This window comes from Strigops habroptila, chromosome 12 (assembly GCF_004027225.2).
Source record: "Strigops habroptila isolate Jane chromosome 12, bStrHab1.2.pri, whole genome shotgun sequence".
NCBI classification, from domain to species: domain Eukaryota; kingdom Metazoa; phylum Chordata; class Aves; order Psittaciformes; family Psittacidae; genus Strigops; species Strigops habroptila.
In genome coordinates this window covers 12632943-12649998 of record NC_044288.2, presented here as the reverse complement: position 1 = coordinate 12649998, position 17056 = coordinate 12632943, and the positions used below count along the sequence as shown (strand labels likewise).

Below are 17056 nucleotides of genomic sequence, written 5' to 3'. Positions count from 1 at the left end.
ATCCAAGCCCTACTCCCTGATAACATCTTTAATAACATCACAACATACTAAATGGTAGCAAAGACAACTCTGGTCAGACTCACATTAACCACAACACAAGCAGTAATTCAGTCTTTTAAAAGAAGTCCCATGCCAAACCTTTGGAGTTGGAGGAGGAGTGCTCGTTTCAGGCTTTGACTCTTCTGCCTCCTCAATGCCATCATCCAAGTCATCCTCAATATCAACTACATCGTCACCATCGTTGTCATCATCCACATCATGTGCCTGGACAGCAAGAGTCCCAAGAGCTAGCAGGGTCACATACAGCAGCCATTTCAGCTCCATGATCTGAATAAGACAGACAAGGCAAAGAGGTCAAGCCAGCAGTGCAGGCAGAGTGTAGCATTGCTTCTCAAAACCAAGCACCCAAGACAACAGGTAAAGTGCTGAAGGAAAAGGGCAAACTTATCTTTTCAGTTCTGGTATTTACTGCATCTGGCTGGTTGAGACAGCTCTAAAAGCCAGAGAGAAATACAGCATAAAGCTGAGCACTTAATACAGAACAGGCATTAACTGAGTGGAGGGCGACATGTACAGGTTCTGCAGAACATGCTGAAGAAGTGCCAATTTTGTTTGCACTGCAACAAGGGGCAGGACAGCAGACATGTACAGCACCATAACCTGTGTAACTGTAAAAGCTTGAACAGAAAAACCCATTTCTTACTTATGAAGGACTTTAAATGTATCATGCAGCAACTGAAATCTCCATTCGGTTCAGGAATTGAAATACAATTAGCTAGCTCTTTCAAGCAGAGACTAATCAATCCTCTATCTCCTGTTCAGTATTTTTTTTGTCCTTTCAACTGTGGGACACCTTCATTCATCAGCCCCTTCCCCACGTTTTATCCTGGCCTTACTGCCAACAGACACTGATACTACTGGCAGATGTCTATAAGCAGTTGAGGCTACTGAGCTAGGCCCAGGAGAAAACATTGTACTATTTAACAGCAAACTGATTTGATTCCCCTCTTTCAATCTCTAATTTAACAAGATGACCAAAGAAAAAGAGTATCTGTTACCTGAGGCTTTACAGAATTCAACTATCACACTTCAACTGATTTATAAGGTGCCCAGCACATTGTCACACCTGAAATATGGTAGACCTTGGCAAGCTGTAGCTCAAAAGATCTTGTAAGTAAAATAGGTTCCAGTTTGACTTTCTTGCTACAAAAAACAGATCACTGCACCTTTCCGTTGATGCAGAAGGCAACACTCCCAGCATGCTGTTCATAGCTTTATCTGCCGCAAAACCAACCTGTGCCTTGCTCATCTTTTCTCCTTTGAATCACACTCCAAATTTTTCTTCAAAACCCAGAGTTGTGACTGAGACTAATACTTTTTAGAAGCCAGTATGAAACAAGACATCCCTCCTTCCCCACCACTCCTGCCTCAGGCTGTAGCCCTGTGGACTTACAAACATAACTCGAGCAGAGTTAATGGTGCCTGTAGGGGCATAAGATCACGCTAGAAAACAACTTCAACTTTCCAAAGCATGTTTAGGCAACTAAAAGAATTTACAGTCTTCAGTGCTTACCAGCACTATCCAATACTCCAAAATTATGTTGCAGAACAGATCTACCATCCTTAGATTATTCTTTAACTTCTAATAACAGAGGGGATGTTTTATAAGTACCACAAAACTGTATTTTAAAGACCTGTGCTGAGGTCACGTCCAGTTTGTCACTACAGCAACATGCAATTGCAGCCAGTTCTCTAACAACAGTGATGGCCTTGAGGATTATTGTCTAAATGCATGTTCACAGCCCAGGCAACTGCACCCAAGCACCTCTGAGCCCAACGAACACCATTCACAGCTGACAGACTTTCAAGTGTTGTCACATATGAGCAAAGCTCATTTGCTTAATGCACAGCATACAGCCAAAATTCAAGTTACAGACCTCACAGCAGCTCAGAGCTCTTACTGCTGGAACCCCGATACAAAGCCAAGGAATGCAAACTGCCAAGCAGTTGGAAGTTGAAGCTCCTCATGCACAGAAAGCACGTTCTCTGAACAAACTCATGCCCACCACCATAAAACCAGCACAGAATACAAGAGCCTGAGACTTCATTTGAAAAGTGATCTTCAGAGCTCTGTCTGACTGAAGCAATTGCAGGTGAGATGGCACAAGGACACCTTCCCAAGGGAAAGGTTGGATTTTGTCTGACCTTACCAACAGGGCCTCACCAAGTACATTTTTCCACAGAGCTGAATTGAGAATTATTTTACCCCAAGTTTCATAACTGCTTTCACATTACATTATGCAGATAGAGTGACCACTTCATCATTTGCAAAGTGATACAAGGAAATTAATCTTAAAAGTATAGCAAGGTTAAAAATAAGCCAATTCTCTCCTAAGAGGAAGGAGTTTCTGCATACCTCCTCCCTAGCTTGTGCAAAGGCTATTAATGATTTAGCATGCAAGTAATCCCTTAAATAATCTCACCACTAGCAATAAAGTTTTGGTGAAATAATGAAATCATGCCAGTACCCACTCCGTAGGTAATAATTACGTACTTCACAATCCCACTCCAGCTACAAACCTTTGGAAGTGTTTGTCAGCAGCAAACGGGCTTTGCTAAATGCCAGCACCTAAACAGAGCTCCAGCAATTCTTCTGCCAAAGCACCCTTGTGAAACCAGACAATTGTGCCAGTATCCCATAGAGCAGGGCAGAAGCTATGCCACTCTGTGCTCCTGATACAACCATATATATCTACCCTATATAGATTACATTTATCAGTTTATGCTTTGTCTGAATTTGAGGCCTCACTGAACCTCATCTCAAGGTAGAAAGGTGATCTGTTCAAGTCCCCAAGAAAGCCTTTTTTTCCCCCCCTCTTCCAAAGACAGCTACAAGCATGAAAAGAAGCTAATCCAGTTCCACATCTTTGCCTCTTTCCAAGCATTGGCAAGCTGTATTCACAAGTTCATATCCCTACAAAAAGCTGTTTAGGACACCTCCTACATATTACATCAGTCCCAAACTCAACATAAGCTACCACTCATACACCTTGAGCACAGACTGGCAGCATCTCCTGCAAATGCCACTTGTCACAGTAAGCTCCTTATTCTGCTGATCTCTAACAGCGTACAAACGACATTATAAGAAATAGAAGACACGATGTTCTCAGAAGAGCAATTTAAATATCTTAATTGTGTGCTTTGCTGAAAAAGCTGCTTCTACTCATAATGGATGTGCTGCTACAGGAGAAAATTGCAACTTCACACAAACCTTTGAGACACAACGTAAACATGATTATGCCCCAGTAATTTAGGTTTTTCCTAAACAGAAGACAGAAAGGGACGGAAGGGGGAGAGAGAAGAAACTCGGGTTTTGTGTAAAACAAGCATAAACCCATTTTCCAGTGGGGTTTTAAGCTGCTACAACTACAGGTGTTCAATTAGTCACCTGAACTGTAGTCTAACCTTCAGATGCACAGCCACCTACTCCATTATGATCAGATTTCGCCCTTGAAGTGTCCAATTTCCAAGCAATCATCACCATTAGCCATTTCTGACTCTGCCTGCACTTCTCTTTAGGTTGAACTGTGTAATATTTCTGAAGGTTAGTGTATTTCTGACCATGCAACAGCCAAAAGCCTTTAACAAAGGAACCCTTTCATAATAAGCAAGAGCTTCTGACGTCTCCATTCCACCTTAGTGCAACCCTCATTTTCACCATAACAACATTTCAAGTCAGAGATGACTACAACTTCATCTACTTTTCTTTTAGTAAGGTCTTCAGACACTTACAGACATTGGCACCACCTGGGTGGAAGGAAAACTACTGCAGTGTAACACCAAAGCACTAACTAGGAAGAGAGTTTGAGACTGCCAGGGCTAACGAATCACTTGTTCTCTTTCATGTGTCCATCCACAGCCAGCTTCTACACTAGAGAACTCCCAGCTGACATTTAAGCACTGTTCACCTGATTGTCAAAAGGCTGAAGCATTTTCCCTTAGAACTGACAGGAGTTGCACCAGAGCAGTGAAAACAGACACCTGAACAGCTATGCTACAGACTTTACAAAATAACAACTAAAGCAAATTGGGAGTGAGATTCAGATACAGGATCAGCTTCTTGCCATAGAAGTGGCACTCAAATTAGGGCGAAGTGATTGCTACCTCTGTGTTTCAAGGCCTCCAAAGGCAGTCATGCAACTTCAGGGATTTATTTTTATTTAGAATTCCCCTTTCACTGAGCATAAAGGGGAAAGTTCATCTTAACGACTGGCATGACCTTGCGAACACTTGACCCATATAGCAGAGAGCTGTCTCCATTCTCTCCAACGTACATGTCCTGGGAAGGACAGGCAGCAAAAGGGCCCACATGAAGAATGTTTAAGTCCTTTGCTATCATACTTACAGAACATACTATTTAGAAACTTGCCTGTCAGGTCAAACAGAGCCTGCAAAACCAGTTTAATCCTCTCCTCGGTTACTCATCCATTTGAGTGGTTCATCAAGCCAGTCCTTAACATGGCATAATTCAGAATGCGTAACTACATTTCAATTGCTACTGGCTATCTAGTTTACTACTTCATTTTATTTTCTTAAAGAACTAACAGTCAGATGAAATAGGGCTCATTAAAAATAAGCTGCTATAAACTACACCTCAACAATTTAACTGGAAGAACAGCAGTGGTTTCTATTTCAGCAGCATCCGAAATGATAGCTGAATGAGTTAAGTATAGGAAGAGGAAAATTTGCCAGTAAAGTTCTGGGTTCCAAATACTGGATTTCAGTATGGTATTTACAGTGGAAGCACACCAGTAAAAACAAGCACAAGGCATCCTCATGCTAGGCAAGAATTAGGGAAGAAAGAGTTAAAGACACAAAAGTACAGATATTTCATCACAACACAAAAAAAGAAAGCAAGGAGACAAAACCAGAAAGGCCAAGACAAAAACAGATGCCCATTTTCCCTCTCAAATTAGATTTGTATGGTTTCTGAGCAAAGGCTTGGCCACCTGACTTGGTAGTTCACTAGTTTCTCAAAGTCAGAACTAGTCAAGAGCAGAGGAAACCTCTTCTACATCTCACAATCCCTCCACCTTCCACACCCCGGCTCCTCTGCAGTGCCAGGGTAACTGTTTACACAGCCTCATGATGAGCTGCAGCAGGTTTATGATGGCTCCGAGGCCTTCTGCCATGTTATTTTAACCCTGAATCAATACCCCAGTCCACGCCACAACACAAAGGCAGAGTTGTAGCAGGACAAGTGAAAGTGCTGTGAGATAAAGTAAGTAGCCAAGGATAAAGGAAACGAAGCTGTTGGGAGCACAGTCGGGTTAATGCCACAGTTCCAAGTGCAGTTCTGTCATCCACACGTGTCTTTAGGCGGACTCAGGAGATGGACACTCTATAGCAAAGCTGAACAACCGTGTGGCAAATAGTGTAATTTCAGCAATCAGTACATTACCTCCCACCCCTCTAAAGGGGTATAATAAAATTATGTTCATATATATGTGCACCAATTCATAAGATGTAGACAACACTTCCTCCACTCCTTAAATGCTTCATTTTGCAGCTAGACAACTTCCAGCCTTGGGAAGATTCTGTTTTTAACATCATACCTCAATGAACAGCAGGCACGGCTGAATTCAAACCACCTCACTTGCAACAGGCCTGAGGCAGGAGCTCTGTTGGGGGGTGGTTTGCCCCCCTCCCTCCCTGTTTTTTTAAAGGAAGGGGTACACTGCTACATCAGATTTGAGGAAATCCTTCAGGAAAGGATTAGCTAAACCTCTCCTGGAGAGCTCAACAGCCCCACAGAAAAAGCTGCCTTCTATTTGGGTTGTAAGGAACACAAACCAGGCAAGAGATTAGGTGTGAAAGGCGGCAGCAACAAAGCTCGGTTTTTAATAAGCATTTCAAATATGCTGGTTTCTAAAATTAACGTGCAACAGCACAAATACAGTGAGGGAGAAAACACCATGTACCGTTTGTCAGCAGAGAGCGCGTTCCCTCAGAACTGGAAGTCCTTGGAGGGCAAAGACAAGAACGGCAAGGATTTCTGACCATAAAACAGATGGGCTGCTAGGAAAATGACGTTAAGTGGGGGAGATCTGGAGGTGCCCCAAGATCTTTCAGACCATCAGGCCTAGAAATCAATTTAAGTTTGCCCTGCTACTGAATTGATTCCAGCAAGAACAGGCTGCCACTATGATCTCTACTAGAGGCAGAAAAATGAAAGCCCAGAAAAGGAAGTAAAAGGCAGGGCTAAGTACAAGTCATAGTCTATTCTCAGTGAAGGATTTATTCATTTACTTAGGGGGAAGTGCTGCAGCACATTGAATGAGAGGGCAATCTAACAGAGGCTGCAAGCTTTCTTACTGTTTTGCACTAGGCTTCGCTTCCTACGAAAGCAGCTGATACCAGGAAGCAGTTTGTGTCTTATACACAGCTTGTGATGATGTCTGTGATTTGTACATTCCCTTCTTTTAACTAGAAATACTGATACTATGAACACAAAGCCAAACTCAAAGCTTTTCCTAGTTTCAAGTGTTTTGGATAAACCTGTGTAGTGTAACCAAATCAACAGTAAGGAGGTTTTCTGGAGTCATTCAAGTGCATCAGAGTGGACCTGGAGCAGCCTATTTCAACCTGTATTTAACCAACATTTTATCTGTGTTATCTCACACATTATTATAGTTCCCTATCTCCTTGCAATGTTTTAGCAACAACCCAAACCACAGCGCGTAAAGTGTCCCAAAAAACCTGTGTGTCAGCTATGCTTAATTTACAACATGAAGTAAACATACTGCTTTTAGAAATACATTACATTCCCAGAGACTAGCTTTGAGACCTCCAACATGCTCTAAATAAATTTCAGAGAGAGTTTTCCACAATGCTCTGCATAAACACTGCAGCATTATGTTAACACTAAGAATAATGAAGTTCGGACTTTTACCACTAGTACCATTATTACTAATCCACGTCTGCTTCCCTTCACAACCAAATCACCTGCAGCATTTCTCTTTCTATAGCCTAGAAAGTTCTTAACCACAAAACTGCATGTGAAACTGCACTGTAGAGTCAGGAGCAGGTTATGCACGCTTTAATTCAAAGGCGTGGAGTTCTTTTACAAGCACATGATACAATCTTCAGACAAAAATGAGAACACAGATGTCATTTACACACCGTTCTGAAGACAACACAAGGGATATTTAGGTGGTAAAATTCAAAGCATGAATTTAGGTCCCCCAAATTCTGAGACTTTGCTGCTGCAGACTCTCCTCGTCTGTACTTCACCTGTTGGGCCTCCAGTTCTGCACCTTCGACTCCCCATTCCAGAGACTTCTGCTTCCCCTCGCACAGCCCGAACCAGGCCCCACGCTGAGCTCCACACCCGCCTCCTCTCCCAGCTCTGCGGGGCCTCCCACTCACGGTGAGCATTTTTAGGGAGCTCAAGGCTATCTCCACGCGTTAGCGGCCGACACGAGAACAAGCAGCCAGATAAACCCCACAGCACACACCAACCCACATCCACCTCCGACCCCCGCCTCCCTCCCCACAAAAGCCGCTCCCCGTCCCACCCCGTCGAAGGCGGGGGGGCACCGAACCTCCCGCCGGCCCCGCTGCAGCCGCGGCCCCGCCACACGCCGCTCCCCATCCCAGACGTCCCAGAACTTACCAGAAGACCCGCCGCTCCCCGTCAGGCCTCTCAGAGGCCTACGGGCTCCGCAGCAGCCCCAACCGTGGGGGCCTCCCCGGGCACGACCGCCCCTCCCACCCCGGCTCCAGGCGCGCACACACGGGCCCGCCGCCGCCGCCTGCCACACCCAGGACCCAGCAGCCTCCCGCCGCCGCAAGCCCCCCCCCCCTCCGGCTACCCCCACCGCTTCACCCCGCCAATCGCCCGGCATGCCCCGCGGTGGGCCCGCTCCCCGCACCGCGATGGTGGCGGAGCTGCCCCGGCCCGCCGAGGGCGGGCTCTGGGGACTCGGGGACAGGCGGACACTCACCCGCCGCAGCCCCGCGCGCCCCCGGCCGCCCCTCGCCTCCGTCACGTGCCGGCCGCCGCCGCCCGCCTATCTACCGCGCGCCAGCCCCGCCCCCGGCCCACCTCGCTCCTCCTTCCCCATTGGCGGAGAGCTCGCTGCCCCGCCCACCCCGCCGCCAGCCCGGCGTTCTGATTGCCTCACTTCTCTGCCAATCAACGGCCCGCCCGCCTCAAAACACGCCCCAACGGCGCTGCCCTTCGTGGAGCGCTCTTATTGGTTGTTGGGGTTGCAGGAAGTGTTGGGTGATTGGCTGGTGGAGGGGAGGCCGTTGCGTGGTGGGCGGGGACGCAGCGGGTGTCCGTCCGGGGGCGCTGCGGTGGCTGAGGCAGCGCGGGGCGCGGGGTCCGGGGTCGGGCTGAGGGCGGACCTGGTCTCGCTGCTGCCGGCCCTGAGGCGACACCCGAGCGGCCGGGCTTGCTTCAGCCCGCGCGGCGGAGGGAGCCCTGGGTCTGCCTGTGCAGGTGGAGGCGGTGTGAGCCTCACCCCGGAGCTCTGGGGAGGTCACTGCCTGTCCTGTGCCTGAGCACCACAGTGTTAAACAGCAAAGTCACCTTTATGTCTGCCTGCACAATCCGTAGCTCCTTAGAAACAGTTTTTCAAGTTCTTCCTATTCAGAAATTCAGTATCTTTGAACAGGCATTTATCAAAATCTAGTGTATTTTGCGCAGTTACTAGCTAAAGGTTTAAGAAAGCCATCAAAACACTCCGATGCATGAAGAACGTGGCAGTGCTGCTCAGGCAACCACATGTTTAAAAGCCTTGTGTAATAACAGAAGGTTTAAGCCGTGCTCTAAGTCCAAAATCAACATAATGAGGTGCAATACTGCGTAAATGCTCAACATTTATACAGGGAAGAAGTACAGAAGCACAAGGAGAATGTAGAAATAACTGTCCCTGCTGTAGAGGCTGGGAAGGAGAGGTGGTAACTGGTGTGCATGGGGCCACACGAGTAACTGCCAGAGCAAGACTGAGCTTTGTGAGTCCTCGTGTCCTGCTGCGCACATACAGCAGCGTGGGACAGCAGCAAACAAGGCCCCGCGGTGGGGAGGGCAGACTCCTGATACCCCATCAACAACATCAGTTCTAAGCTGTATCTGAGCTGCTCCAGCTGGGAACAGTTCAATGAAAAGCTGTATCTGAACTGCCCAGTTCAAAGGAAGCTCCTGTGTGGTCTGTGGGGTGCAGCCTGTTCCGGCAGATAGGAGGTATTCTGTAGGAATACCAAATTCAGTACTGGTAGGACGGGCGGGAAGGAGGAAGAAAGAAAAAGGTTGGGTTTGGGGTTTTTTTATAAACATAAATCTGTTTTGAGTTCATGCAATGAGTCAGCAACATAAGTCTCCCCACAGAGAAAATTCCACCGTGTTTGGACAATGCAAGCAGGGCCTCAGCGGTCAGAAATAAGGCTCAGCATAAATGAAATCAGCAAATCCCTGTTTACACTGAAGTTTGGAATCAAATGCTCACATTTTTTTTTCCAGAAAGCACCCAAGCTGGGTCCTAAACCTCCCTGTTGACTGAGCTACACCCAGAGGCAGAAGATGCAGACAGACAGGCAGCACAGGAGGTACCAAGTGCTTTAAATGAGAAACTAAAAACACCACAGAGGAATACTTCAAATGGTAGCAAAGCAGTATAATTTAGCAGGCTCCCTCCTCAATCTAGGCAAAATCCATTTTTCCACCAAATAGCTTTCAAGCCCCTCTTTTGAAAGAGGTTGATAACTCCAACATAACTCTCAGGACAGTGTAATACTACCGCTGCAATCACGCAAGCAGCGGGAAGTCAGACACACACATGCCTGTCACACATGCTTCCCCTTTCTCTCCCACCCTTTCCCAAAAAAGAAGACATTCCTTCCTTTTACAACCTGCTGAATCATGGCACAGGCAGGCAGCACTGAAGCCTGCTCCTGCCTGTGCTGCTTTGTCATTGTGGGGAACAGCGTAAGTTAAAACAAAAACAAAACTAGAAGCTGTTAAAAGCATACCCTGCGCTGTGAGTTCTGAGGTGTTTGAACTTAGATAAAAGGAATGCAAAATCAACACAAGAGACAGAGATAATCCAGAAAGGAAAAGAAAAAAAAGAGGGACAAAGGGAACAGAAGAAACATGCACGGATTTAAGTGCTTTGGCAGCTGACAAGGTGATATTTTTAGACTACGGAGTGCCAGGGCAGGCGTGGTGAAAGAAAGAGGGATGGCAAATACCACACAGCAAATGTGATATTGTCAGGGAAGACAATTTATGTGTGTTCAGGCTTTGCGGCAGGAGATTTGCCTTGTTCCACCAATAATCACTTGTGGAGCCTTGTTCTCTGATTTTGGCAGTAAATTTGGAAGGCAGTGTGGTGAGGCTGGCAGAGCCTGAACAGCCTGGGTGAGAGGGGGTGAGAGACAATCCTTAGTTTATAAGTTTATAAATCCTCAGTTTATAACCACAGCTTTGAATAATTGTAATTTTGGGAACTTTTCTTGCCCTAACTGTTACCAGACAGAGAAAACTCTGGCGCTTTTAGCTGCTACTTTCCAGTCTTAATTCCCTCTAACCTCAGTCTCTGAACCTTAATCCCTGCAGGGCACAGCCACATCGCCAGCGCTCTCCTTGCATGTCAAGCATTAGTAGTCCATCTTTTCAGACTCATTCTTCTCTGGAAAACTGGCAAGAAGTGAGTGGAAAATCAAGCAGGTCAGAGTGGCGGGACTTTAGTGACACCACACTGACAGATAGCAGGCAGCCAAGGCAGATGACCAGCAGGAGAATGTTGACTTTTGCTCTTTCAAACTTTGAACTGCAGGAGGGAAGACAAGCTCACATCTCCATATGGGGCAATGTCCATGCTCCCTGCTATGCTTTTCATGGAAAACACATTACAGTGACATCGCTGCAGAGCACTCCTGAGGAAAGGATGGGAAAAGATACACTGACATTGTCAAAATGGGAGGGTTAGGTGTCTGAGGGAAATAATAATGTCCTGCTGTTTTCAAAGCTAATAAATGTGAATTTTGGAAGGGTTATAAATTAATTGTAATAAGAGGAGGCAGATAAGTAGAAAAAGGAAGAAGCAACAGGGAACCAGAAGCAGAGCACTAGCAGATGGATGGAAGGAGTGGGGAGACACAGTACCCAGGTGGAAGAAGATAACCCATCCACCTGATGCCGTTAACAAAAGTGACAAATGCTCCTGGGAACAGAAAACTTCTGGGATCCAGAAGTTCAGAGTTACCCAAGACAATAGGTGCAAGTCTGGTTTGGATATAAGATAGGGAAATCCAGATGGTTTCCCTGGGTTGTACACAGCTTTCATGGCATTACACCAGCTTTGTGGACACCATCTGGTTCCCACTGTGCCCCTCTCCACCACTTCTTTCGCAGGTCGGATGTAGGTTTGCTTGAGTGTGGCCTTCAGCTATCCCCAGAATTGTGTCCTCCCTGAGGGTCTCACACTTGAGGCATTTTTATCTAAGCACGGTTGCAACACACGCAGAGGAGCTACAAGGGGGATGCAGATGACACTTCAGATGCAAACACAGCAACCCCCAACCAGCTACAGACTTGGCAGCAATAGCAGCAGGCCAGCACCACCTTCGTGTCCCGGGCGCATCAGCAGTGCCCAGATATTTCTGCAAAGGACAGAACACTCATTCCATCCAGCTCCCTGAGACCCAGGGCACAGAGAGGGACCGTGAGTGTTATGAGCAATAAGGCCAAAAGAGAGAACGCTGCTGAAACAGAAGGGCTTTCCACTTCAGCTCACGTGGCTCAGATCAGCCGGGGCTGACAGTGAGTGACAGTGGCTGCTCTCCCCCAGCTGCTCATGGCTCTGTGCTATTTCCTCTACAACAGTGTCTGTACAGCAGCACAGAACCTGCCCGTGAGCCAGTACCTCCTTGCATGTGGCCAGCCCGGGGCTGTCTGGCTCAGCACTGCTCCGTTTGCTTGTTTGGAAGCAGTTGTTTTGCCAAGGAAGCTTTTGTTTGTCGTGAAGAACAAAACCCGTTTTAAATTCTCAATGGTCAAGTTTCCAACTGTCTTAAGTTTTGACAGACTGATGGGGGTGTGATGAATAGCAACCAAAATTCCATTAAAATGTAGAATATCACAGGGAGAAAGGAAAGAGGTAAATGGGTTCATTGTTTAGGGGAGAGACAGGAAGGACGAAGTCAGGACTGACTATGAAGGACGGAAGGCAGGAAACTTCTCCCATGCCAACATGTGATTGCTCCAGGGCACAGTGAGGTCCCATGGCCAGGATTGCCCAGGAGCCCCCCATCTGCACCCCACTGACCCCTTGGCTTCGGCATCTAGCCCCCCACCAGAAGCCAGGCATCCCTGGGGTAACGGAGCTGGCTGCAGCACGGTGCTCACCCTTGGCATCAGCCTGCCTTCCCCACCATGCTCTCTTCTTAGACAGGCAAAAAGCATGGTAGAGGAGCTGCATTCCTGACATGCCATGTAAACAGCACAAGGCCACCTCGCACCCCTGGTCCCTCCTAATCCCAATTAGCTGAAGTCAATAAACAGGGAATTAGCAGCACTTAACTTGGTGACCTCTCCGGATGCACCACTCTCAACGCTCACAACCGTCAGCTCCAGGAGCTGAAGAGGCTGGATGACGGAAGATAAATATTTCAGTTATTTTGGTGGGTCTTTGTCTGTGTCTAATCAAAAAACCCTCATCACTCTTCTTCTTTAAGGAAATAGAAGCCCAGATGTGGTTGGTAGTCTGCATGCTGGCTTTGGAGCTTTATTTTTTCACACTTCTGTACTGTTTTCACTTAAATCTTGCATGTGGTTTCACACTGAGCCTGTTTCTCTTTGTATTACCAGCGTGCCACCCTCCATGTGGCTGGTGAAGTTGGTTCGTGCTGAAACACTCCACTACCAGTCAGAAGGGCTGAGATGGTCCTTGCTGTGGAGCATCATTTTCTGGTAGATGGCACAGGCAGAAAACCGAGCTTGGCAACCTCTTAAATTGCCATCAAGGGCTCTGAAAGTCAGTGCTGTGCAGGAGGGACTTGCTTCTGAGAAACAACCCACAGGGAGGGTCATGGCACAGCTGCACTGTGGCCACTGCAACCAGCCAACAAGGATTCCATGTACGCTCTCTGTATCCCTAATAACCACTCGGTCACACACTGGAGCTGCAGGGCAGAGTGGCTCTGCACATTTAGCTCCCTCTCCAAAAACAACAACGGTGCTGCAGAATCCTTGCTCCATGCCTGAGCTCACCCCAGGAAGGTTTCAGCAGATGGCAGGGCAGGATATGTCTATGTGTGCTGTGGATCTATGCCCATTTCTCAGTTAGAATGTAAATTTGTCATTAATTAGGTGAAAATATTCCCCTATAAATGGAAATTACTTGAGAGTTGTTTCCTGGTGCCGGCTTCTAACTAAAGCTCACAAATGCCCCAGAGTCCCTAGAGAAGCTGCAGTCACCAGCAGCTCCGCTCCTTGCACATCGCTTGGCCTGGGCAGTGGTGCTTCCTCCTGCTGCCTTGCCAGGACTGGTTTCACATCCCAGAACCACAACAGTGTGTGTCTTTCCTTCCACTCTTGGGATGCTCCCTGACCTAACCGTGCCTGGCGGGAGGGTGACCTGTGCAGCCACAGAGATGTCCTGCCCAAGGAGCAGCATGTTCATCCCAGTCTGAGATCCCTCCCTTTGCAGGCAGAACACGGCTTCATGCCCGGGGGGGCTGCAAATGCTCCCAGCTACAGCACCACCAATGTGGCTGCTCCCGCATCCCAGCCCTGGGAGACCATCAGCACCCTCCCATTCTGATGGGTTTATTTTCCTGTCTCATACAGCTATTACTCAGGATAAAAGGCTGATGCACATTTATTTTCCAAATAACGATACTCTCTTTGTAAGCTGCAGCCTCCTGTGCTTTCCTCAGGCCAGCTAAATGGGATGAACGAGAGCGCTATAGCCAGGCGCAGAGGAAGGAGAGGCTCCCTCTGCTATTGCTCCCAGGGGAAGGTGCTGCTCAACACCCACTGTTCACATCTGCAGCTCCCCACTGCCTTCTGGTGGCAAAAATGCATTAAAACCTCCCTCCCAGCCCGGGCTTCTCCTCTCAAGCCGGAGCCAAACACTAGCGCTGAACGTGTGGTTTGGGGCCCCGTCTCGCACCCTTCCTGGCGTCGCCTGCAGAGTCACTCTGACATTCCTCCTCTTTTCTGCAGAAAAAGGCTCCATTCTGTGCCAGAAAGGAAGGTGGGGAATAAGCAAACCCTCTGTTTCTAAGGATCTGACTCTGCCTCTGGGGATTAGACATGTCTCCACCATTTCTCTGCCTCACAGGAGCTCACAGCTCCTGGCAGCCCTTTGCCATCATCCCCCGAAAGTGCAGGCACCTCCAAGGCTCAATCTTGCTCTGGCTGCCCAGCGTTAGCTGATTGGGAATGGTAAACGGGTTTCCCTGGTTGCCAGGAGCAAAGCAGCCAGGAGTGAAGGGTTTATAGGATTTGCTGCTGCTTGTATTTGTGATAGTCATCTCCTAGGAAAGGATTAGCTGCTGGGTCTGGAGGTGGTCCTGTGCCTGCCTGGCCTCTGAAGTCCAGCAGGAACGAAGTGCGTGTGAAGGACCTTGTCCCTGCTGGAGCGACCGGGTGCTCTGTAACCAGGGGTGGCAGTGAGGGTGGCACAGACACAGCAGCAGGATGAAGAGCAGGACCATGGCTTCCAGCCCATTGTGTGGAGTTCTGTGCAGCAAAAGCAACCTCAGAGGGTCTGACCTGGTCATCTGCCAGAGTTTTCCATGGGAACACACTGCATTTTCTTGCTTTGCTGTGGCTGACAAAACCAAGATAACATTATGGTGCTGTATCCATTCTTTCATTTGAATGGTTACAGAGCAAAATTTCCTTTCATTTGCTTCTTGTCAGCCTGAACTCTTGCCTGAAAGCATCTGGTAATGGGCAAAAGGGTCCCCAGTTTTCAGTGAAGCTATCTGAAAAGCTGGAAATTGTTTAAAAAACCCTAAACATGGCTGTTTCCAGGGAAAACGGTGAGTCACAGATTGAAAAGCAGCACTGTGGCTGCGTGCAAGCGCAACATGCGGTGCAGTATTCTCTGTAGAGTTAGAAGATGCGGAAGCTTTCCAGTGTAGAAACCCAAGAGAGTGTGGACGTGGGGAACTGGATGGCAATTAACAAATAAAGCAGAAACTGGGAGATGAGAGGGTTTCTTTGGTATATGGGCTGATAGGAAAATGAAGGTAGAGTCAGTCGCAGAAAATATCTGCTTGGCACAAGAGTGAAAGGAATGGTTAAGGTTACACAAGTGAAACATGACAACCTTTGCTCTCATTTTCAAGTCAAGTAGCTTCGAGTTAGATTTTTATCACTCAAGGCTTGAATTAATCATGAGGCGAGTGTTATAACTGAAAGAAATAGATCAAATTATAAAGGCAAGCTGCTACCAAGCGCAGTGGCAACTCGAAAGAATGAGGAGGAATGAAGAGATAGATCTGATTAAGAATAATAAAAATATCGGTTGTGCCTCAGGGAACGTTGCTGTTCTCAAACACAAATTCCAGAGTCAAAAATGTGGTGCTTTAGCTTTCCATCAAGAAACAAGGCCAGGTAAGAGCCTGAACTCTTTGAGAGCGTGCTAACCCCGCCGAGGTGAAGAGGTTTGCGGCTGAGCTGCCCCCGTTTGCCTGCACAGAAACTGGATTACAGCTATCTGGTGCATGTCAGATAAGCTCACATTGCCAGGTTTTTTTTTACATTTCCAGTTCATCCCTTTCATTTATTCTAAATGTCTCCTTCCGTAGACACTCCTTTTTGCAAGTGTGTATGCACAGAACTGGGATCAGTCAGTGACTTTCTAAAAGCACATCATTGGCTTCCTGTGTTTTTTCTGGGATATTTTAATCTAAGATGTTGTCCTGTGAACAGGTACATTTTTAACTTGTCCATCAACTCAGTGACAAGGGTCTTTCCTGTTGTTCCCACTGGACAATCCCCTTCCAAGGTAAAAGTGGACTGAGCTGCACGCTGTCTGTAATCCCAGACAGATGTATCAGGTTGTTTCCTGATACCATTTTACAAGGCAGCAACAAGAATCAAAGGGATCCTCCCCCTTTATGGATATAAAGATGTAGATCTGAGGCAAACTCAGAAAAACCCTGAATTAAACCCTCCAAATTAAATTTAACATGAAAGCTGTTTGTAACTGGTTACTAATTTTCTTAACTCATTACAAAACCAGATCTGTCTTACAGCTCTTTATAGATTCTATATATACACACACATATTAGAAAATCTGTATCTATATGCATAATAAAAACTGTTATGTAATAAAAATAGACATAATAAAAATCTATACCCTATATCTAGGGCTAAGAAGATCACTGGTACAAGAAATGTTACCTACTGAAAGGGTTGATCATTAGAGGGCTTTGGGAGGGATTTGAACTCAGTTTCACTAGAGAAAAAAAAAGAGTGCTCTGCAGATAGCAGCTGAGCGTGTAAATCTATTGTAAATATTGAACCTCTGGAAATTAAGAGTGGAGGTTTTTCTGTTTGCTTTAGTAACAACCTAAACATGCTCCCTGATGAGCCCTGTACCAGCAGCCTGGGTTGTGTATTCCTGAGCAGCCACCTCCTCCTCTGACAGAAGTTAAACATTACAGAAACTAGTGGTGTCCTAATAAAACCTCCCACAAAAACTTGAATTAAGGGTAACTCTGTAAGGACCTTATTGTCTCTTTGACACCCATCCTGCTATTTATCAGACAAAATTAAAAATTCTTTTCTTGCAGCACAGTCTGTTGGCATTTCTTTATAGAAAAGGTGAGACTGATCCTTAAAGTTAGCACACAGTAAATGCCCTTGTAGGTGGGCATCCCTGTTCTCCTCCAGATGTGCTGGTTTTCCAAATGGAGGTTCAAGCTGATGTCCCAGTTCTCTTGCCCATCTTCATGCTGTAGGTAACCACCTCAGAAGGGGTTTTGCTTGCTTGGCTGCCTCTAGCCAGTCCCAGAGCTCTCTGGTTGCTTC

The 17056-nt window shown here is 46.9% G+C and overlaps 1 protein-coding gene across 5 annotated transcripts in view; it reads right to left on the bottom strand.

Annotated features, from left to right (window-relative positions):
* The window catches only part of CANX (calnexin), a 40602-nt gene that overhangs the window by 10648 nt on the left and 12898 nt on the right, over positions 1-17056 (bottom strand). Inside the window, exons 1-2 of one of the 5 annotated variants that reach the window (XM_030505082.1) lie at positions 8007-8118; positions 139-327 (exon numbers count right to left, since the gene is read on the bottom strand). In XM_030505082.1, coding sequence (XP_030360942.1) covers positions 139-324 — 186 coding nt within the window. In that variant the 5' untranslated portion in view covers positions 325-327; positions 8007-8118. Of the gene's footprint in view, positions 1-138; positions 328-7293; positions 7318-7675; positions 8119-17056 lie in introns of those variants that run through there. The other 4 variants (XM_030505083.1, XM_030505085.1, XM_030505081.1 and 1 more) reach the window with 4 other exon arrangements.